We start from the raw sequence: 19,028 nt of genomic DNA, 5'->3' as shown, positions 1-19,028 counted from the left end.
CTAATAAACTGTGGACCTCTATTCCCAGGCCATGGTGTGTTCACATACTTCTACACAAAAACACAAAATTAAAAAAAAAAAAAAAGTAACAAAAACTTTAAAAGCAAACCCCAAAGCCACCCCAGCCTCTCATGAAAACTTAGCTGAACTCTGGAATCCATCTGGGAAGTGAATGGCAGGCAAGCGGACACATTTTGTAGAGCCACCCTGGATAGGAAGTTGGGGGTACACAAATTCCAGCTTGAGGCCTGGCCCCAGAAATGTAGCCAGTCAGGGAGCAAACAATTAAGAAACATGAGGTCTGACTTCTGGGTGGAAGTTAGACTCTTTATTCTGAGATTCATCAGCGGAAAATAAAATGTTTAAGACTTAAATCTGGCCATGCCTATTACAAGTGTGGTTGATTTCAATCACTCAGCAGTAGATTTGGTACCTTCTGTAGGCTTTGCCTTCCAAACAGAGTCCTGCCTTTCTCACCCCTTGGTGCCTGGGCCCTGGGGCATTCAATTTTCTGCCAATTGGACTGGAAGGTAGCCTAAGACGGAGAGATGGAAAGCAGGTCTGAAACTGTGTGTACCTAACTCCCACTGGCCCTGGAGACATCGAGGATGTGGGAAGGGTACCTCTACAGCCAGATGACTCCAGGGAGGACCACACACCACACAGCTCCTCCCAACATATTCATATACACCGGGTACAATATTCATAATTAACAGCTACAAAGGAAAACTTAGGCACAAGATGGGCTTCCCAAGGCCTCGGGGCACCAGTCTGTGATATCCATCCACGAAGCAGAAGATCCAGGCAGAGAGGCTTCAGAACCAGAATTAAGAGGGTCGATCCACTCCAAATTGGAGGGTGAACTCTTCCGCCTTTTTCCAGAACATCTTTGGGTTCTGAGTCAGGAGGTCAGCAAGTTCCAAACGCACAGGCTCTTCTAGATTCGGTCTACTCACCAGCATGTTGAGGGCCTCCAAGACTAGGGGAGAGGACAGAGAAGGGCATCAGGACCAAGGAGAACCATGGGAGGAGGTAAGGCCTACTCATCTTCTAGATTCTCCTGAAGCCCCACAACCATCCTCAGTGTACTACTGCAAGAGCATACCATCACTTAGGATGGCTGCAGAGCCGAAGCAGATGTCCTTCTCATTTTTTTTTGTTTTGTTTTGTTTTGTTTTTTTCAAGACAGGGTTTCTCTGTATAGCCTTGGCTGTCCTGTAGATCTGTAGGCCTCAAACTCAGAAATCTGCCTGCCTCTGCCTCCCAAGTGCTGGGATTAAAGTTGTGCACCACCACTGCCTGGTATCCCTCTCATTCTTGATGGGTGAGGTTAAAGCCCTGGCTGGTAGATTAGTAGTTCTCCCTTGTCCTCTCCTTTTACACAGGGTCTTACTATGAGACCCAGGCTGTCCTTGAACTCAAGCTCCTCCACCTCCCATGTATTAGGATTACGAACATGAGCCACCACACCTGACCCATAGTGTTCAAACTATTCACCATGCTTCAAAGAAGCTTCTCACGGGATGAGCGGGGTTCTCAATCCTCACGTTTACTCCTTTTTTTTTTCTGTTTTATTTATTCTTCCCTCATACAACACATTCAGACTGCAGCTTCCCATTCCTCCCCACCACCCAGTCCCCCCTATATGCCTTCCCTCTCTCCTAGATCCACTGCTCCTCTGTTTTCCTTCAGAAATGAGCAGGCCTCCCCGTGATATCAACCAAACAAGGCCTAACAAGATGCAACACAAACCCACAATATCAAGGTTGGACAAAGCAGCCAGGTGGTGGTGGCACACGCCTTTCATCCCAGCACTTGGGAGGCAGAGGCAGGTGGATTCCTGAGTTTGAGGCCAGCCTGGCCTATAGAGTGAGTTCCAGGACAGACAGGGCTATACAGAGAAACCCTGTCTCAAAAAAACAGAAAAAGAAAAAAAGGTTGGACAAAGCAACCTAGTAGGAGGAAAACGATCCCACAAGCAGGCAAAAGAGTCAAAGACTCCCCCACTTCCATTGTTAGGAGTCTCATAAAAACCCCAAGGTAAACCACCACAGCACATGTTTGCAGAGGGCCTGGTGCAAACCCATGCAGGCTCTGTGACTGCCGCTTCAGTTTCTGTGAGCCCCTCTGAGCCCTATTTAGTTGATGTCTGTGGCCCATGTTTTCCTGGGGTCCTCAAGCCCTCTGGCTCCTACAATTCTTCCTCCACCTCTTCTACAGGGTTCCCGAGTTCTACCTAATCTTTGGCTGTGGCTCTGTGTATCTGCTCCCATCAGCTGGTGGAGGAAACCTCTCTGGTGATGGCTGAGCTAGGCACTTTTGGGCTAGACCTATGAGTCTCTCACTTTTATTAAGAGGCACTCTGGTTTTCTGTTTTATTTTTAGTATTTTAGTGTGTGTTTCCCCCCACCCCCGTGTGTGCAGATGCTCTTGGAAGCCAGAACAGGGTGCTGGATCCCCTAGAGCTGGCGTTACAGTGAGTCGTGAGGGACCTGATGTGAGTGCTGGGAACTGAACTCCTGTCTCCAGCAAGGGCAGCAATCATTCTTATGAGCCATCTTTTAAACACCCTGGTTTTCTGTTAGACTCGGATTTCCAAGAAACTTTTATTTGGAGTAAAGGGTTCTGAACTGAAAGAGTGAACAGCACCCCTGCCTCAGTGGCTTTTAATCTTTCTTAGCTGGTTTTGAGAACCTGAGGAGGTAGCAGCCAACCCTTCCAGACATGTTCACAATGTCTACATCCTCATTTACAGCATCTAGTGAAGAGAGTATCACAAGCCCCCAGGGCTCATCCAAGGCCCACTGTTTATGTCTCCCTCAACCCCAAGGATTCCTGTTCCCCTGGATTAAGAATCTTCAGCAGGGCCAGATACAAGGTTGAGACCAGAGATTTCAGAGCTTTACTGTCCAACATGGTCACCACTGCTTACACATTACAAGTTTAAATTCATGAAAGTTCAATACAATTAAGACTTCGGTTCCAGTTTCAAGTGGACTACGACATTAGCCACTCACTGGAGACACATAGCACATTTCCAGCACCACGATAAGCTCTGTTTCTGCTCTAGACTCAGGGGTGTTTGACTTGGGGCTCAGAGCAAAATTCTAAGCTTACTTAAGCATTTATTTTTGCCTGGGGGGGGATAACTTGATCATGAAGTCCTCAAGCATGGATACTGCCTCAGCGTCCTTTTTTCAGCATCAAGAGGCTTGCTACATGTCCTAGGGTTTCCGTGAGTGTGATGAAAGACCATGGCTAAAATCAGCTTGTCGAGGAAAGGGCTTATTTAGCTCAGGTCACACTCCATCACTGAGGGAAGTCAGTACAGGAACTGAAGCAGAGTCTACAGAGGAGCACTGCTTACTGGCTTGCTCCTCACAGCTGCTCCTAGAAGCCTGCTTTCTTACACAACTCAGAACCAGTTCCTCAGAGCTGGCACCGCCCATAGTGGGCTGGCCTTCTCACAGCAATCTTTAATCAAGAAAATGCCAGACAGGGCTGGAGAGAGGGCTCAGTGGCTAAGAGCACTGACTGCTCTCCCAGAGGTCCTGAGTTCAGTCCCCAGGAAACCACATGGTGGCTCACAACCACCTGTAATAGGATGTGATGCCCTCTTCTGGTGTGTCTGAAGATGGCTACAGTGTACTCATATACATAAAATTAAAAAAAAATTTTTAAAAAGAAAGAAAGAAAATGCCAGACATACTTTCCTACAGGCCAGTCTTATGGAGGTATTTTCTCAATGGAGAGTCCCTCTTCCCAAATGATTCTAGCTCATGTTAAGCTCACATAAAACTAACCAACACACTATGCCTGCTAGGTTTAGCCACACTCTGCCCCTCGGCACCTGTAGGTCCTCCACCTAAGCTTCAGTGTCTCTGTTTATTCCACCAGGCTGCTGGTAACACCATTTCACAGGATGAGATAACGGTCCTCTTATTCCCAGCTCTTCCCTCTGCAGCCAAGCACTCATTCTCTCCCCCCACCCCACCCTGATAGACATACACAGACAAACAGACACACACCACACACACACCATGGCTAAGTGTCTCAATCACACCTGTGAGAATATGCCTCAGGAAGCATCTTTCCATCTCACACTAACATTTTTATCACTCCGACTTGTTTATTTTTTAAATGCATTTACTGGGAATGGGTAGACAGCTCATCAATCAACGGTACTGGTTTCTTTTTAGACAAACTGCTTTTGATTCCCAGCATCCACCTTGCAAATGTCCATAACTCAAGTCCAGGGTTCCAACACCCTCTCCTGGTCTTAACAGGCACTAGACACACACATGGCACACAGACATACATGCAGACAAATTAAAAAATGTTTAAAAATGTTTTATACACCTTTAAATGTTTTATGGATGAGTATTTCGCCTACATGTACATGTGTGCACCATGTGCATGCAGCACTCTTGATGGCCAGAAGAGGGCACTGGGTCTCCTGGAACTGGAATTACAGATTGCTCTGAGCCACCACCTGAGGACGGGAATGGAACCCAGACCCTCTGCAAAAGCCACAGGTGCTCTTAAGGTCAGAGCTATCATTTCAGCACCCACTTACTTTTGGCACAGGGTCTAATGTAGTCTGGGCAGGCCTCAAACATTCTGCGTAATTGAGGATAAACTTTTCTTCTTAAATATTTATTTATTTATTTTATGTATGTAAGCACACTGTCGCTCTCTTCATACACACCAGAAGAGGGCATCGGGTCCCATTATAGGTTGTGACTCACCATGTGGCTGCTGGGAATTGAACTCAGGACCTCTGGAAGAGCAGTCAGTGCTCTTAACTGCTGAGCCATTTCTCCATCTTCAAGAATGAACTTTTTTTGCCGGGCGGTTGTGGCGCACGCCTTTAATCCTAGCACTTGGGAGGCAGAGGCAGGCGGATTTCCGAGTTCGAGGCCAGCCTGGTCTACAGAGTGAGTACCGGGACAGCCGGGGCTACAGAGAGAAACCCTGTCTCAAAAAACCAAAAAAAAAAAAAAAAAATGAATGAACTTTTTATTTACTTATTTGTGTGTGTGTGTGTGTGTGTGTGTGTGTGTGTGTGTGTGGCACACAGATGCCACAGATCTCATGGAGAGGGCAGAGGACCACTTGTGTGAGTTGGTTCAATCTCTCCACTGTGGGATCTGTGGATCATACCGGGCTTAGGCTTCCTCAGAGAGCCTTTTTACCAGCTCAGTCACCTTGCCCTTGAAGATAACCTTGAACTTCTGACCCTCCTGCTTCCACTTCCCAAGTGTTGAGATCCCAAGTTTGAGGGATCACACCCAATTTATGTGGTGCGAGTGACTGAACCTAAGACCTTATGCAGACAAGGAAAGCACCAAATAACACCCTGAGTTACACCCCCTTCCCTGTCTCTTTTCCTTTAAGCCTTTAAATCAAAATAAGCCCACAACAACCCTATCCAGTAGCCCCCTTCGCCATCGGCCCCTCTTCTGGGCAAGGCCCACCCTACCTTGATAGGTCTTGGTGTAAGGCTTCCAGTTCTCCGTGCTGATGAGGGGCAGGCACACCAGTCCATCCTCACTGATGTTGGGGTGGTAGATCTTGGTGGTGAATCTCAAAGTGGGAGGCTTAAGTGGATACTCCCTGGGGAAATCAATCCTCAGACTGAAGGCCTTGAGGCTATAGGGAAGCTGGTCCTGATCAAAGAGAAGAGACTGAGGTCTGTTCTGCTGGTCCAACTCCCTGATCAAAGAGCAGAGAGTAGGCTCTGTTCTGATGGTACAGCTCCCTGAAAGACAGCTATCCTCCAAAAGCTTTGATCTGGCCTTGCCTTCTCCCCATCCCAGGGTCCTGAGTGCCCTCTGCTCCAGTCCCAGGAAGATATGAGCATTCGGAGATTTCCTTAGGGTGGAGGATAGACTTACAGAAGAGCACCCTGTCAGAAAATCTGACCCTGCGCTTGCTCTCTTGTCATGAGTGAGCCACCTCCCTTCCCTGAACCTCAGACTCCTCATCTGAAAAGTGGGACAGAAACCCAGAAAAGCACACAGACAGCCCTGGTTACACTCAGTAGGTCATAACACAAAACAAACAGGCGTGTGAGAAAGGAAGAGAGAAGGCAGGCATGCGAGTATCCAGTGTGGGAATAATATAGGCATGAAATTGTCAAAGAACAAATTCACTGGTTAAAAATGGTACAGATACTATGGGAAACCAGGAGGTAGCTCTCCAAAAATTAAAATATGATCTATCAATTCTACTTTGGAATATATTCCTCAAAGATTTTTTTAAATTTCATTTAATTTTTTTTTTTTACTTTATTCACTTTACATCCCGCTCACTACAACCCTCCCCTCCCAGTCACCCCTCCCAAAATCCTTCTCCCATTCCCCCTCCCCCAAAGAATTTTTTAAAGATTCATTTATTTTATGTGTATGAATGCCTGCATGTATGTGTGTGTGTGTGTGAGTACCTCATGCCCATGGGAATCAGAAAAGTGTTGACTTCCCTGGGATAGGAGTTACAGATGGCTGTGAGCCACCATGTAGGTGCTGGGATTTGAACTCAGGTCCTCCTGCAAGAGCAACCAGCACTCTTAACCACAGACTCATCTCTCCAGTGCTCCTCAAAGGACTTTGTTTTTTCAAGACAGAGTTTCTCTGTGTAGCCCTCGCTGTCCTGGAACTTGTTCTGTAGACAAGATTGGTCTTGGACTCAGAGATCCATCCCCTCTGCCTCCTGAATGCTGGGATAAAAGGTGTGAACCACCATACCCAGGAGAATTTCTTTTTTTAAGTAAAATCACTTTATTGTAATGAAGTTACAAATAAAATTATCACACAAGTTGCTGTAGTCACTCAAATATTTGCCCAGTCCCAAACACTATACATCTCAATAAACTTCTACACTTAGAACAGCCATCCTGACACCATGCATGCCATTTCCCTTAGTATTTTTGTTTGTTTGCTTGTTTGTTTTGTCCTTCTCTTTTTAAAAAGCTTTTCTTCTGTCTTACAATACCTCCTGACTGTAACGTCCTCTGTCTCCCCTCCTCCTAGTCCCCCACCATCACCACCCCCATGCACCTCCCCTCTCCCTGAGATCCACTGCTCCTGTTTCCCTTCAGAAAGAGCAGGCCTCTCAGTGACATCACCTGATTAGGGTTTTACACTTTCACTTTTAATCACACTTTTATGAAGTCTTGTTCAGCACACACCAAAAAGGAAAACTGCAACAGAGTTGAAACTAGGAAAGCAATCACTTTCTTTTCTTTCTTTCTTTTTTTTTTTTTTGATTTATTTATTATTATAAATGACTACACAGAAGAGGGTGTCAGATTTCATTATGGGTGGTTGTGAGCCACCATGTAGTTGCTGGTACTTGAACTCAGACCTTCAGAAGAGCAGTCGGTGCTCTTACCCGCTGAGCCATCTCACCAGCCCAGCAATCACTTTCTTAAAAAATGTCTTAGGGCTGGAGAGATGGCTCAGCAGTTAAAAGTACTGACTGCTCTTCTGAAGGTCCTGAGTTCAATTCCCAGCAACCACATGGTGGCTCACAACCATCTGTAATGAGATCTGATGCCCTCTTCTGGTGCGTCTGAAGACAGCTACAGTGCTCTTAGATATAATAATAAATAAATCTTTAGGCCAAAGCTAGAGGGGTCAGCTGGAGCAAGAAGAGTTCCTGAATTCAAAATTCCCAGTAACCACATGATGGCTCACAACCATCAGTACAGCTACAGTGTACTCATATACATAAAATAAATAAATCTTTTAAAAAATGTTTTAAAAATTATTTTTATTTTATGTTCATTTTGTGTTTTGTCTGCATGCACAGAGAGATGTAAGCTGCCATGTGGGTGCTGGGAATTGAACCTGGGTCCTCTGGAAGAGCAGCCAGTGCTCTTAACCCTGGAGCCACGAGCAAGCACCTTTATATCCTCTTCCTGCACTCTCTCTCCCCTCAGCACCTCATGTCACCTTTCTTGGTCTCCCTTCTAAGTGTTACACTCTGTCCTCCCTTACAGCTCCATGCATGTATGCATTATAGATTAGTATCTGCAGAAGAGAGAACATGCAATTTTTTTTTTTATTTCAAGTGACCCCACTTAACATTATACTTTCCAAGTCCATCCATTTGCCTGAACATTTCATGGTTACATTTTTGTATATGGTTGAAGGAGATAAATAAATAAAATGGACACATGTTACAAAGAAATGGAATTTATCTTTAAAAGGTAATGAAAGTGTAATAGGAGCTACAACTTGAACCATGGAGATATCACTCTAGGTGAAATAAGCTAGACAGAGACTGACATCTACCGTACTGACAGAGTCTGTGTCACTCAGACTCTATACATAATGCCTAGAATGGCCAAATCCCAGAAACGTAAAACAGAAGAGTGCTAATGAGGTACTGGAGGGATGGGTAAATGTTATCAAATGCAGGCAGAGTCTGAAATACAGGTTGAAAAGTTATAGAAATGGGGGTGGAGGATCGTGACTGCATAATATACTTAATGCACTAAACTCTTCTTTCCCTTTTATTTCTTTTATTTTTTTGAAAGATTTATTTATTATTTATTTATTACAAGTACACTGTAGCTGTCTTCAGACACACCAGAAGAGGGTGTCAGATCTCATTATGGGTGGTTGTGAGCTACCATGTGGTTGCTGGGATTTGAACTCATGACCTTTGGAAGAGCAATCCGTGCTCTTACCTGCTGAGCCATCTCACATTTTTGAGATTATAATATAATTACATAATTTTCCTCTGCCTGGTCCTTCTTCCAAACTCTTCCATATACATACATACATACATACATACATACATACATACATATTCCTAAATATAATCTTTTAGTCTGTGTAATGCTCCTCATTTGTATGTTTTTAGGGCTGACCGTTTGGTACTGGATAACCAACTGGTGTGCTCCTCCCGGGGGAGACTACTTCCCCCTCTGTCAGAGTTCTATAGCTGCCTGAGGTTCATTGTGAGGGGTTTTCCCAGTCCACTCCGGCATGTCTATTGATGTCTTTATTCAGCTCGTGTTGGTGAGGCTTTATGGGCATAGCTTCTGATGCTACTAGAGACACAGTCTCGCAGCAGACTCTCTGCTCCTCTGGCAATTATAATTTTCCTCTTCTTCTTCTGGAATATTCCCTGGGCCTTAGATGCTGGAGTTGTTTGGTAGAGCTACCCATTGGGACTGCAAATCACTGAACTCTTTAAAGATGGAAAACTTTAAAGACGGTTATACTTTAAGATGATATATAGACACACAAGCAAAATAGACATATACATACATTAAAATTTTTTTAAAAATAGACATAACACCACATGCCTATAACCCCAGCATTTGGAAGGCAAAGTGGAAAGACTGCTGCCTGGGCTGCAGAGTGAGTTCAAGTGAGCCCGGACACAGCAAAACTCGGTCATAAAACACAAAGCCACAAACTTGGGGGCTGGAGTAGACAGAGTTTGGTGATGACCAAAAGCTAGCACAAGAATTAAGATCATGTGACCTGAGGATTCTCCTGGGCACCTACAGAATGCAGAGAATATAAAGGCCCTGAAGCTACCCTGCATGGGCAGTCTTGGCTCCTTCCATTACCAGCAGGATCTCTTAAACAAGTAACTGGATCTCTGTGCTTCCTTAAGTGATAACAGTAGATGTCTTCATAGGACTTAGGTGAGACTTACTGCTATCTTATTTCAAAGGCTTAGAAAGGTATGGCAGCACAGACATATTCATAGCACAGCACAGCAATTATTCCTAAGTATGAAAGCCATGTATCTCAGCATCGCCATCTTCCAATAAGAACACTGTAGTTCAGTGATAGAAGTGATGTCCAGGCCACTGTGACTGTGCTGAAGTGGAAACTGGGGTACTTGTTCAACTTGACAACCCACATATGACCACTACTCCATGCTCTCTGAGAACATTCCAGTGGGTGGAGATGCAGCTCAGTTGGCAGAGTGCTTGCCTAGCATGGACAAAGCTCTGGGATCAGTTCCCAGCACCGCATGAAACAGGGTGTGATGGTGCACCCGTGTAAACTCAGGGCTTGGGTGGTAGATAAAGTCAATGTCTTTCTTAACTATACAGGTAGTTTGAGGCTAGCCTGGGATACATGAGACCCTGTAAGAAAAAGAGGAAAGGGGAAAGCAAGGGAGACCAGAATGATCCAGCCCAGAGATCAGGGTCCTTTAGGCTAGGGCCAAAGCTCCAAGTCCTTTTAGAATGTCTATTATTAAAAATTCAGGGTAGCCGGGCGGTGATGGCGCACGCCAGCACTTGGGAGGCAGAGGCAGGTGGATTTCTGAGTTCAAGGCCAGCCTGGTCTACAGAGTGAGTTCCAGGACAGCCAGGGCTACACAGAGAAACCCTGTCTCAAAAAACAAAAAACAAAACAAAACAAAAACAAAAACAAACAAACAAACAAAAAAAACCCACACAGGGTAAAGACAGCTAGAACTATAACAATGGTCGAGCAGAGTCAAGTATGTCGTGTTCTGTTGTGTTCTGTTCTGAGTGTTGGAATGGATCCAAGGCCTCACACACGCTCCACAGGCACATCCACTACTATTGAGCTATGTCTTCAGCCCAGAGTCAAGAATCTAACTGAGTACGCCTCCCTAACAGATTGCAAAATGGACCCTGGGCTTGGCTGTGTGGAAATAAGGCAGGAAGGAACTCCTGGGCAGATAACAGAAATGCTCAGCTCATGGTCTCGATAAACAGAGAAGCCTGAGCCTGGGAGGCAGAGAGGAGGATGAGGTAAGACCCTCAGGGCAAAACTGGGTGTTTCTGCCGTCCATCTACAGACAGCTGAGGGCTAGGCCTGCTCCCACTCTGCTTCAAGCTCGGAAGTGACTCTGAGCTTCCCTAGGACTCCATCTCTCGCATCTTTGAGGAAGGTGGGCCAGATGAAGGAATTCATACCGCATCTCATGTTAGCCGAAAGACTGCTACTACTTTCCACATTCTGGGTTAAATAAAAAATGTTTTGACTGAAAACTATCCATACACTGGTTAAGACAGAAGACTTGAGCTGGAAACGCAGCTCAGTGGCAAAGTGAATGCTTAGTACCTGAGCCCTGGGGTAGAGTCTCGGCAGTGCAAGCAAAACAAAAAAGAAAATTTTGAAAGTCCAAGGCAGGAGGACTTCCATGAGCTCAAGGCCTGCCTGGGCTATAGAGTGAGACCCTGTCTCACCTGAAGAGAGAAGGAAGGGCCCACTAGGATGCTCACTCAGTGAAGTGTTTGCCTTGTGAGCATTTGGACCTGACTTGGGCCCCCTAAATTCCCGAATAAAAAAATGCTGGACATGACGACACACCTTTGTAATCCCAATGCCCGGAAGTACAAACAGGCAGATATCCCTGGGGCTGGCTCCTTAGCCTGCCTAGGCTACTTAGAAAATTCCAGACTAAAATCTTAAAAAAACAACAAAAAAAAGTAGACAGAGCTTAAGTCAACCTCTTGCTTCCACAGATTCACAGAGAGGAGGGGAAGAGATGGGAGGGGAGGGGAAGAGAAGAGAGGGGAGAAGAAATGAAATGAAATTCTGGAAGCAGCTGAGCTCCTCCCGTCACCTTGTTCTAACCATGAGCACCTTCCTTAACTTGCTAATTTTCCACAGCCTTATCTATAAAAGGAACTGCCCTTTGTTATGGTGGTGAGGGTTCTCATGTGACCTCTCTCCGGTCCCCCACATTGTGATCCATTCCTTGAGCTTTACAAGCCCAGTGCAGTCCTGACCCGACAAAACTGAAGTGACAGGTAGGCCCCATGGACGAATATGTAAATTGAGACTAAGCCTTTCTAGGGCAAGAGGTCTGCTCACCCACAAGGCCTCTGTTTTCCTTCCCTGTGGGCCACCTACATTCTTCATCACAGGTCCTAGGCACAGCTAGATCCTAACAAATCTCCTCTGCTGTCCTGATTGGCTGGGAAGTTTTTGGCACCCTTGCCTGAGGAGCCAATCGTAGAGCTCCTTTGATTTCGTAGTGTCTCTCAAACATGACCTTTTCTAGTTTTCTTCCTATGACTGCTCTCTTCCTTCTGACCTGTTCCTCCTCCGTCACTGTCAGCATCCCAAAACTGGTCTCCTTGGAGACATAACCAGGACTCATTTTAGTAACTTCTTCCCCTAGTACTTGTAGCCCAGAACCACTCCTGAGTTCTAGGTTGAACCCAGAACCATGACCTACTCCAAGCCCAGCACCTGAACTGCTTCAACTCAGGGCTGGAGGTCCTTGACAGAACTCAGATGTTGGCCTAGCTCAAGCCTTTCTCCATTGTTCTAGATGACAGGTTAGTGGAAAGAGAAGATGAGAACACTGCATGGTAGATACGGATTCTAAATAATCAGACCATCAGTTTCTTCTAAGAGCTTTAATTAAGAAAGGGCTATGTGGCTTCTTTTATCTTTCTTCTAGCCAGGCAGTGTGGTGCATGCCTTTAATCCTAGCCCTCCAAAAGGCAGAAGTAGGCCAGCCTGATCTATAGAGCAAGTTCCAGGCCAGCCAGGGCTACACAGAAAACAAACAAACATAAAAACAGCAAAAAAAAACCTCTTTTTTTTTCTAAGTATTATTTATCAAGGTGAGTTATGATCCTATGTCAAAAAATAAACAAACAAAAAACCCCAAGGTAGTCTCATTTTGTCAACTATATTAACTAAACATGACAGCACATGCTTTTAATTCAGGACTTAGGAGCCAGTTCTCTAGAGTTCAAGAACAGCCTGGTCTACATAGCAAGCTCTAGACCAGGCAAAGCTACATAGAGAGATCCTATCTCAAGCTCTCTCTCTCTCTGTCTCTCTCTGTCTCTCTCTGTCTCTCTCTCCCTCCCTTCCTCCCTCCCTCCCTCCGTCCGTCCGTCTCTCTCTCTCTCTCTCTCTCTCTCTCTCTCTCTCTCTCTCTCTCTCTCTCTCTCTCTCTCTCTGTGTGTGTGTGTGTGTGTGTGTGTGTGTGTGTGTGTGTGTGTGTATTACACTACCTTGTTTTGGGACACAGGGCCTCTCACTGGCCTGAAAATCACCAAGTGAGCTAGGCTGCCTAGCCAGTGAGCTCCAGAGGCATGTCTCTAGCTTCTTAGCTCTGGGACCACCAGCTCCTATGACTTTTTTTTTTTTTTTTTTTTTTTTTGGTTTTTCAAGACAGGCTTCTCTGCGTAGCCCTGGCTGTCCTGGAACTCACTCTGTAGACCAGGCTGGCCTCAAACTCAGAAATCCACCTGCCTCTGCCTCCCAAGTGCTGGGATTAAAGGCGTGCGCCACCACAGCCCGGCTCCTACGACTTTTTATATGAGTGCTGAGGGTTGAACTCAGATCTTCACATTCACCACCTGGCCTCCCCTGATTTTGATTCTGTTCATCTGTTGAATCTTTTGTGGTAGACTTGGTAGCTACCCGTCTGACAGAGGGTGTCCTCTTACATCTAAAGTCTCTGTTGTGTTCATTAGTCTGACTGGACTTAGAAGGAATTAGTCTACAGACACAGATTCTTCTACACACCACAACCTCCAGGAAGAGATCCTAGGCCTGACCCTCTGTGCCCATGCTACCATAAGTCTCCAAAGGGTCCCCAGGGACACTCACTGGCAGCAGGAGCATGTGCCACACAAGCACATTGGCATCGTTGCTAGACAGTTGGCGAAGGTATGGTGGAAGCTCCTTCAAAAGATTCTCCAGCTCCTGTAGGGATCACATCAAGGGTAGTAAGCCAAGTGCTCACATTCAGCCCCACAGCAGCAGCCCCACAGCAAGCCCAAACAGGATAGCCCAAGAGCAGAAAGAGAAAGGTCAGAGCCCCAACTTGGGGAGTGCTTAGCTGGTGTGAGACCCAGTGCTGAGTGATTAATGAATTACCTGACTTCAGCCTCACCAAACGCTGTAGGCCCCAGTTTAACGATTAGGTGATTTCAAATATCCTCTGGGGGTAAGTAAATTCTTCTAGGAGTCTTCTTTCTGAAGGCAAGGTACTCTGTCCTCTTGCCCTTTTTCTAGAAACTCATTGAGTCCTATGTCACCCCTCCCTCTTTAGTAATATCTGAGTCTCCAGCACTGGCAGAATGACGAGCAAGGACATCACACATCTGTTCCCCACCACCACACCACTCCACCTTAGGGGTAAAGGACGGATCCAGCCTTCCCAGGTGAGAAACTCTGCACATCACAGACGGTAACCAGGGGACAAGGAGTGACTCGCTTCTCAGAAATGGGGCTTAATCACCTGGGATCCCTGAGTTCTCCCAAGAGCAGTTTACCGAACATCCTCGGCTGACCCTTGACAAGACAGAGTGCAGCCCTCAAGAATGTCTTTGGAGGGAACACAGCCGAGGCCATGACTAGTGCGAATGGCCCATAACCAAGAAGGAGGGGAGCAGGAACAGTTCGCAGAGGCTGTGTGCTGTGAGATGGGCCCTGGAGCTTAGGTAGGAGCCTACCGGGCAGAAAAACAGAGCCAAGGCAGAGGACCCAGACAGGACAAGCGTGTATAGGTCCCCCCATGGAATACTAGTAGTTACTACAGGAAAATGGCCTTATGGCTAAGTACATTTGGGAAAGCTAAGCTAAACGGCTTCTTCACTGCAGAACAACCCAAACGTTTTGGGTTTGGTTTGGTTTGGTTTGGTTTGGTTATTGCAGTAGTGAGGATGGAACCAAGAACCTTAAGCATGCTAGATGGTATCTACCACTGAACCACACCCCCAGCACTCCCCGAGTCCCCAGTATACCATGGTGAATCTGACCAAGGGACCTCACCCACAGGATTCCAGTTCTTCTCATTTTGAGAAGGGGGTGGTGGTTTAAAAAGCATTCACATATTCAAGGCAACTCTGGGGACAAGAAATAGATACAAACTAGTGGTTCTCATCCAGGGATGTGTTTACCCACCAGGACACCTTTGCCAATATCTAGAAACATTTTCTGTTGTCACAAATGGGGCGAGTGCTGCCACAACTCAGCGGGTAAAGTCCAGAGATGTTGATGAAACATCCTACAAAGAATGATCTGGTCCCAAATGTCAACAGAGATAAAGTTGAGACAGGCTTGTGTACACACAGGCAGAGAGAAGAAAGTTTCCCGAAGGCAGGGGCTTGGGGGTGGGGTCCTTCACTGCTGTACATCATCTGTACTCTGTCTCCCAAGTGTGTAGACTCCCCACACTCCCTTTTATCTCTAAGCCTATCTTCCATATGTAATCACACTAACAAATTGTTTCTCGCACCTTCTAGTACTGCCATGGTCAGTCATTTGCCTATTCTATCTTACCACAAGCATAACTTGTGCCATAGCTTGGGCAAGAACAAAGACTTAGGTATAACACTGATCTTGAATGGACATTTTCTGGGCTGAAGATGCAGCTCAGTTGGTAGGGTATTTGCCCAGCATGCACAAAACCCTACGTTCAATCCCCAGCATTGCACAAAACTTAATAAAGTAGTGTACATCTATGATCCCTGGTCTTAAGAGATGAGATGGAGGCAGAAGAATCAAGAAATTAAAGTTTTTGGAGAGATGGCTCAGTGGTTAAGAGCACTGGCAACTCTTCCAGAGGTCCTAAGTTCAATTCTGGTAGCTTAATGGAATCCTATGCCCTCTACTAGTGTGTCTGAAGGGAGTGACAGTGTACTCACATATATAAAATAAATATATAAATCTTTAAAAAAAAAAAAAAAAAAGAGTCTTCTGCTGCTGCCTGCAGATCAAGACGTAGAACTCTCAGCTCCTCCAGCACCATGTCTACCTGCACCCTCCCATGCTTCCTGTCATGATGATAATGGACTGAAACTCTGAGACTGTAAGCTGGCCTCAATTAAATGTTTTTCTTTATGAAAAAGAAAGAAAGAGGGCAGTGGTGGCTCACACCTTTAATCCCAGCACTTGGAGGCAGGGACAGGTAGATTTCGAAGTTCAAGGCCAGCCTGGTCTACAGAGTGAGTTCCAGGACAGCCAGGGCTACACAGAGAAACCCTGTCCCAGAAAAACAAACAAACAAACAAACAAATGAGAGGAAGAAAGAAAGAAAGAAAGAAAGAAAGAAAGAAGGAAGGAAGGAAAGAAAGAAAGAAAGAGGGGAAGAAAGAAGGAAAGAAGAAAGGAAGAAAGAGAGAAAAAAATTAAAGGCTGAGCAGGTGAGATGGCTCAGCAGTTAGTTGCACTTGTTGATCTTCCAGAGGACCAGAAGACCTGGGTTCGATTCCTAGCGCCCACATGGTGACTGACAACCATCTCTAGCTCCAGTTCCAGAGGATCTGATGCTCTCATTTGCTTCTGCTAGGCATGCAGGTAGTTTACAGATATACAGGCAGGCAGGATATCCATACACATAAAATTAAATTAAATAATTAAAAAAATAAACTAACGGCCATTGTCAGCTACATATCAAGTTTAAGGCCAACCTGAACAACACAAGATGATATTTTAAAAAAATACAGAAGGGGAATTTTTTCTCTTACCACTCACTTCTGACTTAACTGCCCATGACTGCTGAAACCCAAACTAGTGCACACAGTTCCTCCCAAAGCCTGCTAGTAAGTCACCTGACTTAGGAGAATTGAAAGTGAAGACAAACCCGGCCATTAAAAGCCTGGTGAGTTAGAGTCTTATCAGTCTGGGCTCAAATTCCAGCCCCATTACTTCTGTAGAATATTGCTGGTCAGCCATGTTACTTTCCCCCGATGTCTCAATTTCCTCTTCCATGAAATGGGAAGACACAATTATCCCACAGTTTGTTGTAAGAGTTAGATAAAACAAACTGCCTGGTGCTGAAGATCCCGGAGCAACAAAAGCCAGTATCTTTTAGCGTTGAGGTAGCAATTACCCTCTGTCCCATTTTGTACCACCCTAAAACCAACAAAGTTTAGTTCTGGTTTGAGTCTACTCTGAACTTTTCCATCTTAAAAGAGTTCTCTTTTTGAAAGATGAGAACAGCAACCATCCCTCCTGTCTCCCTAGGAAGTCTTCCTCTCAATTCTGCAGACTAGTGGGGCATTTTGCATTGGGCAAAGCAAGCACTAACTCACCGGTGTTTCTCCTCCACGATCTCCAGTCCTGGCTCCATTCAGCCCTCTAGACATTCCTAAGGAAACTGTCCTCTTCCCATTCTTTCAGATAGTACCAAATAGTAGCCCACATTGAAATGAGCTTTCAAATGGAACAAGATTTTTGTTCCTTTTTTGCCCCTGCCACCTGGCACTAGGCTAGTACAAAGTAAGTGTTTTAGCATCTGTAGCAGGACTGCATACAAATAACCTACTCAGAGCATAAATTGTTACTTCTCATCCAGGGACAGTTTTATTCCGAGGTCTGCCCATTCACCACCCACCGCCCAACAGGATCTCTGGCTTCTGAGGCCTGGGGTAAGGTAGGTATCAAATTATGGGTGTATCCACTAGGCGGTGTAACAGAGCCTTTCCTGTGCCTGAGATAAGTTCCACTATAAATTTCCAGCAGAATTGAAACTGAAACCAGTTTGGAAAGCTAGTTCATTCTCGCACCCAATACAACTCGGGAAACTGACAACTTTGCTGTTTCCAGCCCCTCTCAATCAGTCCCCCTTCCTCCCTCCTTCCCTTCCCCCACTCTGTCTCTCTCTCTGTGTCTCTCTCTGTCTCTCTTTCTCTGTCTCTCTCTGTCTCTCTGTCTCTCTTTCTCTGTCTCTCTCTCTGTGTCTCTGTGTCTCTCTCTCTGTCTCTGTGTCTCTCTCTGTGTCTGTCTCTGTCTCTGTGTTTCTCTCTGTGTCTGTGTCTGTCTGTCTGTTTCTCTCTCTCTCTCTCTCTCTCTCTCTCTCTCTCTCTCTCTCTCTCACACACACACACACACACACACACACACACCACGCCTCCCTCTTCCCACTTCTCCACTGGGAGAAGGTGAGGATGCCTGGGTTTCAGCCAGCCCTGGTATCCAAATAAGTAAAAGTGCTCAGAGAGCGTAGGGCAGGATGGGGAGGGGCATCCTACAAAGGCTTACTTTCGCTACTCGCTTGCTGGCGGTCATCTCGAGTTGGAGCGAGTTGGAGCGTGGGGCACCAGAAGATTCCTGCAGGACCCGGCTCTCTGAACTGCAGCTCCTGAGCCCCGCCCACGCTCCACTCCACCCACACGGACTCCAGCAGCCAAGATCTGCTCCCCACCCCTTCGGTGGATACTTGGAGGCTGCAGTCGAGTGCCCAGCTTGGCGGTGTTGGGTCTCAGGAACTCATGCTCTTTACAGATCAAAGACTACGTCTGTGGAGCGCACTGCTCCTCTTGGTTCCTGCATCTTTGCGGGGTACATCTCGCAGAAGCCGGAATGAGACTCATCTCCAGCCTCTGTTAGCTTCCCGGACGCTGAGAGCAAACTCACCCGAAGTACTGATGAAATACTCTCGATGCAAAGTAGCTCTGCAATGGGATTGTGGACCTAACCCCCACCTCTAGAGAAATTCTCAGAGTCCTGGGTCAAGTTACTTTGCCTTTGTGGGTCCAGTGCCCCATCCTAAAAGAGAGTTGGGGGGGCAGTGTAGACTTTATGCCTTCCGAGGACCGCTGCCTTAGATATGTGGGATCCTGAGTGGTACAGCCCAGCAGATGCGCAGACTCATCGATGGATGCTTCTTTTAGGTGGCTTGGTGCCGAGCACCACTAGAGGACGCTGTTGGACCCATTCGTTTTTAGTTTGGGGCGTTCTGTGGACCTTAAGTCTTACTCTGCAGAACACATAGAAAGTGTCTGCTGTGTGGCGATTTGGGAAACCGATGGGTGGCTGAAGCCTCGAGATAGATTTCAGGAACCTATTATATTTTAGCACCAACCGATTACAAACTATGGACCTACTTCGTGTCCTTATGAGCAGCTAAGAAGTCTCTAGCCCTCTGCACAAGGGTAAAGACCCCTCATCCCAGCCCAAGTCGAGACCATGGTGGAATAGTAGCCCCAAGCATCTGGGAGAAATTCTGAAGCTAGAGAGGAATCCACCCACCTACCTCACCCCTTCCAGCCTAAAAATTAGCATATTTTGAAGCCCAAAGATTTTGATCCAGTATGCCACGTG

The 19,028-nt window shown here is 46.2% G+C and overlaps 1 protein-coding gene across 5 annotated transcripts; it reads right to left on the bottom strand.

The window, feature by feature from the left end:
• Positions 1-309: 309 nt before the first annotated feature.
• Positions 310-18,071, bottom strand: Ube2l6 (ubiquitin conjugating enzyme E2 L6). Of its 5 annotated transcripts, none has more exons than XM_031370856.1 (4): positions 17,967-18,071; positions 13,587-13,682; positions 5,483-5,616; positions 310-979 (listed from the first exon to the last, which is right to left on the bottom strand). In XM_031370856.1, exons 2-4 carry the CDS (start codon positions 13,622-13,624, stop codon positions 828-830), a joined length of 324 nt encoding a protein of 107 aa, XP_031226716.1. In that variant the 5' UTR covers positions 13,625-13,682; positions 17,967-18,071; the 3' UTR covers positions 310-827. The 5 variants fall into 5 exon arrangements, with proteins under 5 accessions (XP_031226716.1, XP_031226714.1, XP_031226713.1 ...); XM_031370854.1 differs by having other exon boundaries at positions 5,483-5,669; positions 17,967-18,065; XM_031370853.1 differs by lacking the exon at positions 17,967-18,071 and adding an exon at positions 17,018-17,315 and having other exon boundaries at positions 5,483-5,669.
• Between the last annotated feature and the right edge of the window lie 957 nt (positions 18,072-19,028).

This window comes from Mastomys coucha, unplaced genomic scaffold, assembly GCF_008632895.1.
Source record: "Mastomys coucha isolate ucsf_1 unplaced genomic scaffold, UCSF_Mcou_1 pScaffold15, whole genome shotgun sequence".
In the NCBI taxonomy this organism is placed as follows: Eukaryota; Metazoa; Chordata; class Mammalia; order Rodentia; family Muridae; genus Mastomys; species Mastomys coucha.
This window is presented reverse-complemented; position numbering and strand designations above follow the sequence as displayed.

What these genes read in the sequence shown, in the direction of transcription:
- Ube2l6 (XM_031370853.1), bottom strand. Translation starts at nt 17,071, where the DNA reads ATGTCTAGAGGGCTGAATGGAGCCAGGACTGGAGATCGTGGAGGAGAA. An exon ending in ATCGTGGAGGAGAAACACCG is followed by an intron (nt 13,683 to 17,017) that starts GTGAGTTAGTGC and finishes TGATCCCTACAG; the next exon opens with GAGCTGGAGAATCTTTTGAA. An exon ending in GGCACATGCTCCTGCTGCCA is followed by an intron (nt 5,670 to 13,586) that starts GTGAGTGTCCCT and finishes CTCTTTGATCAG; the next exon opens with GACCAGCTTCCCTATAGCCT.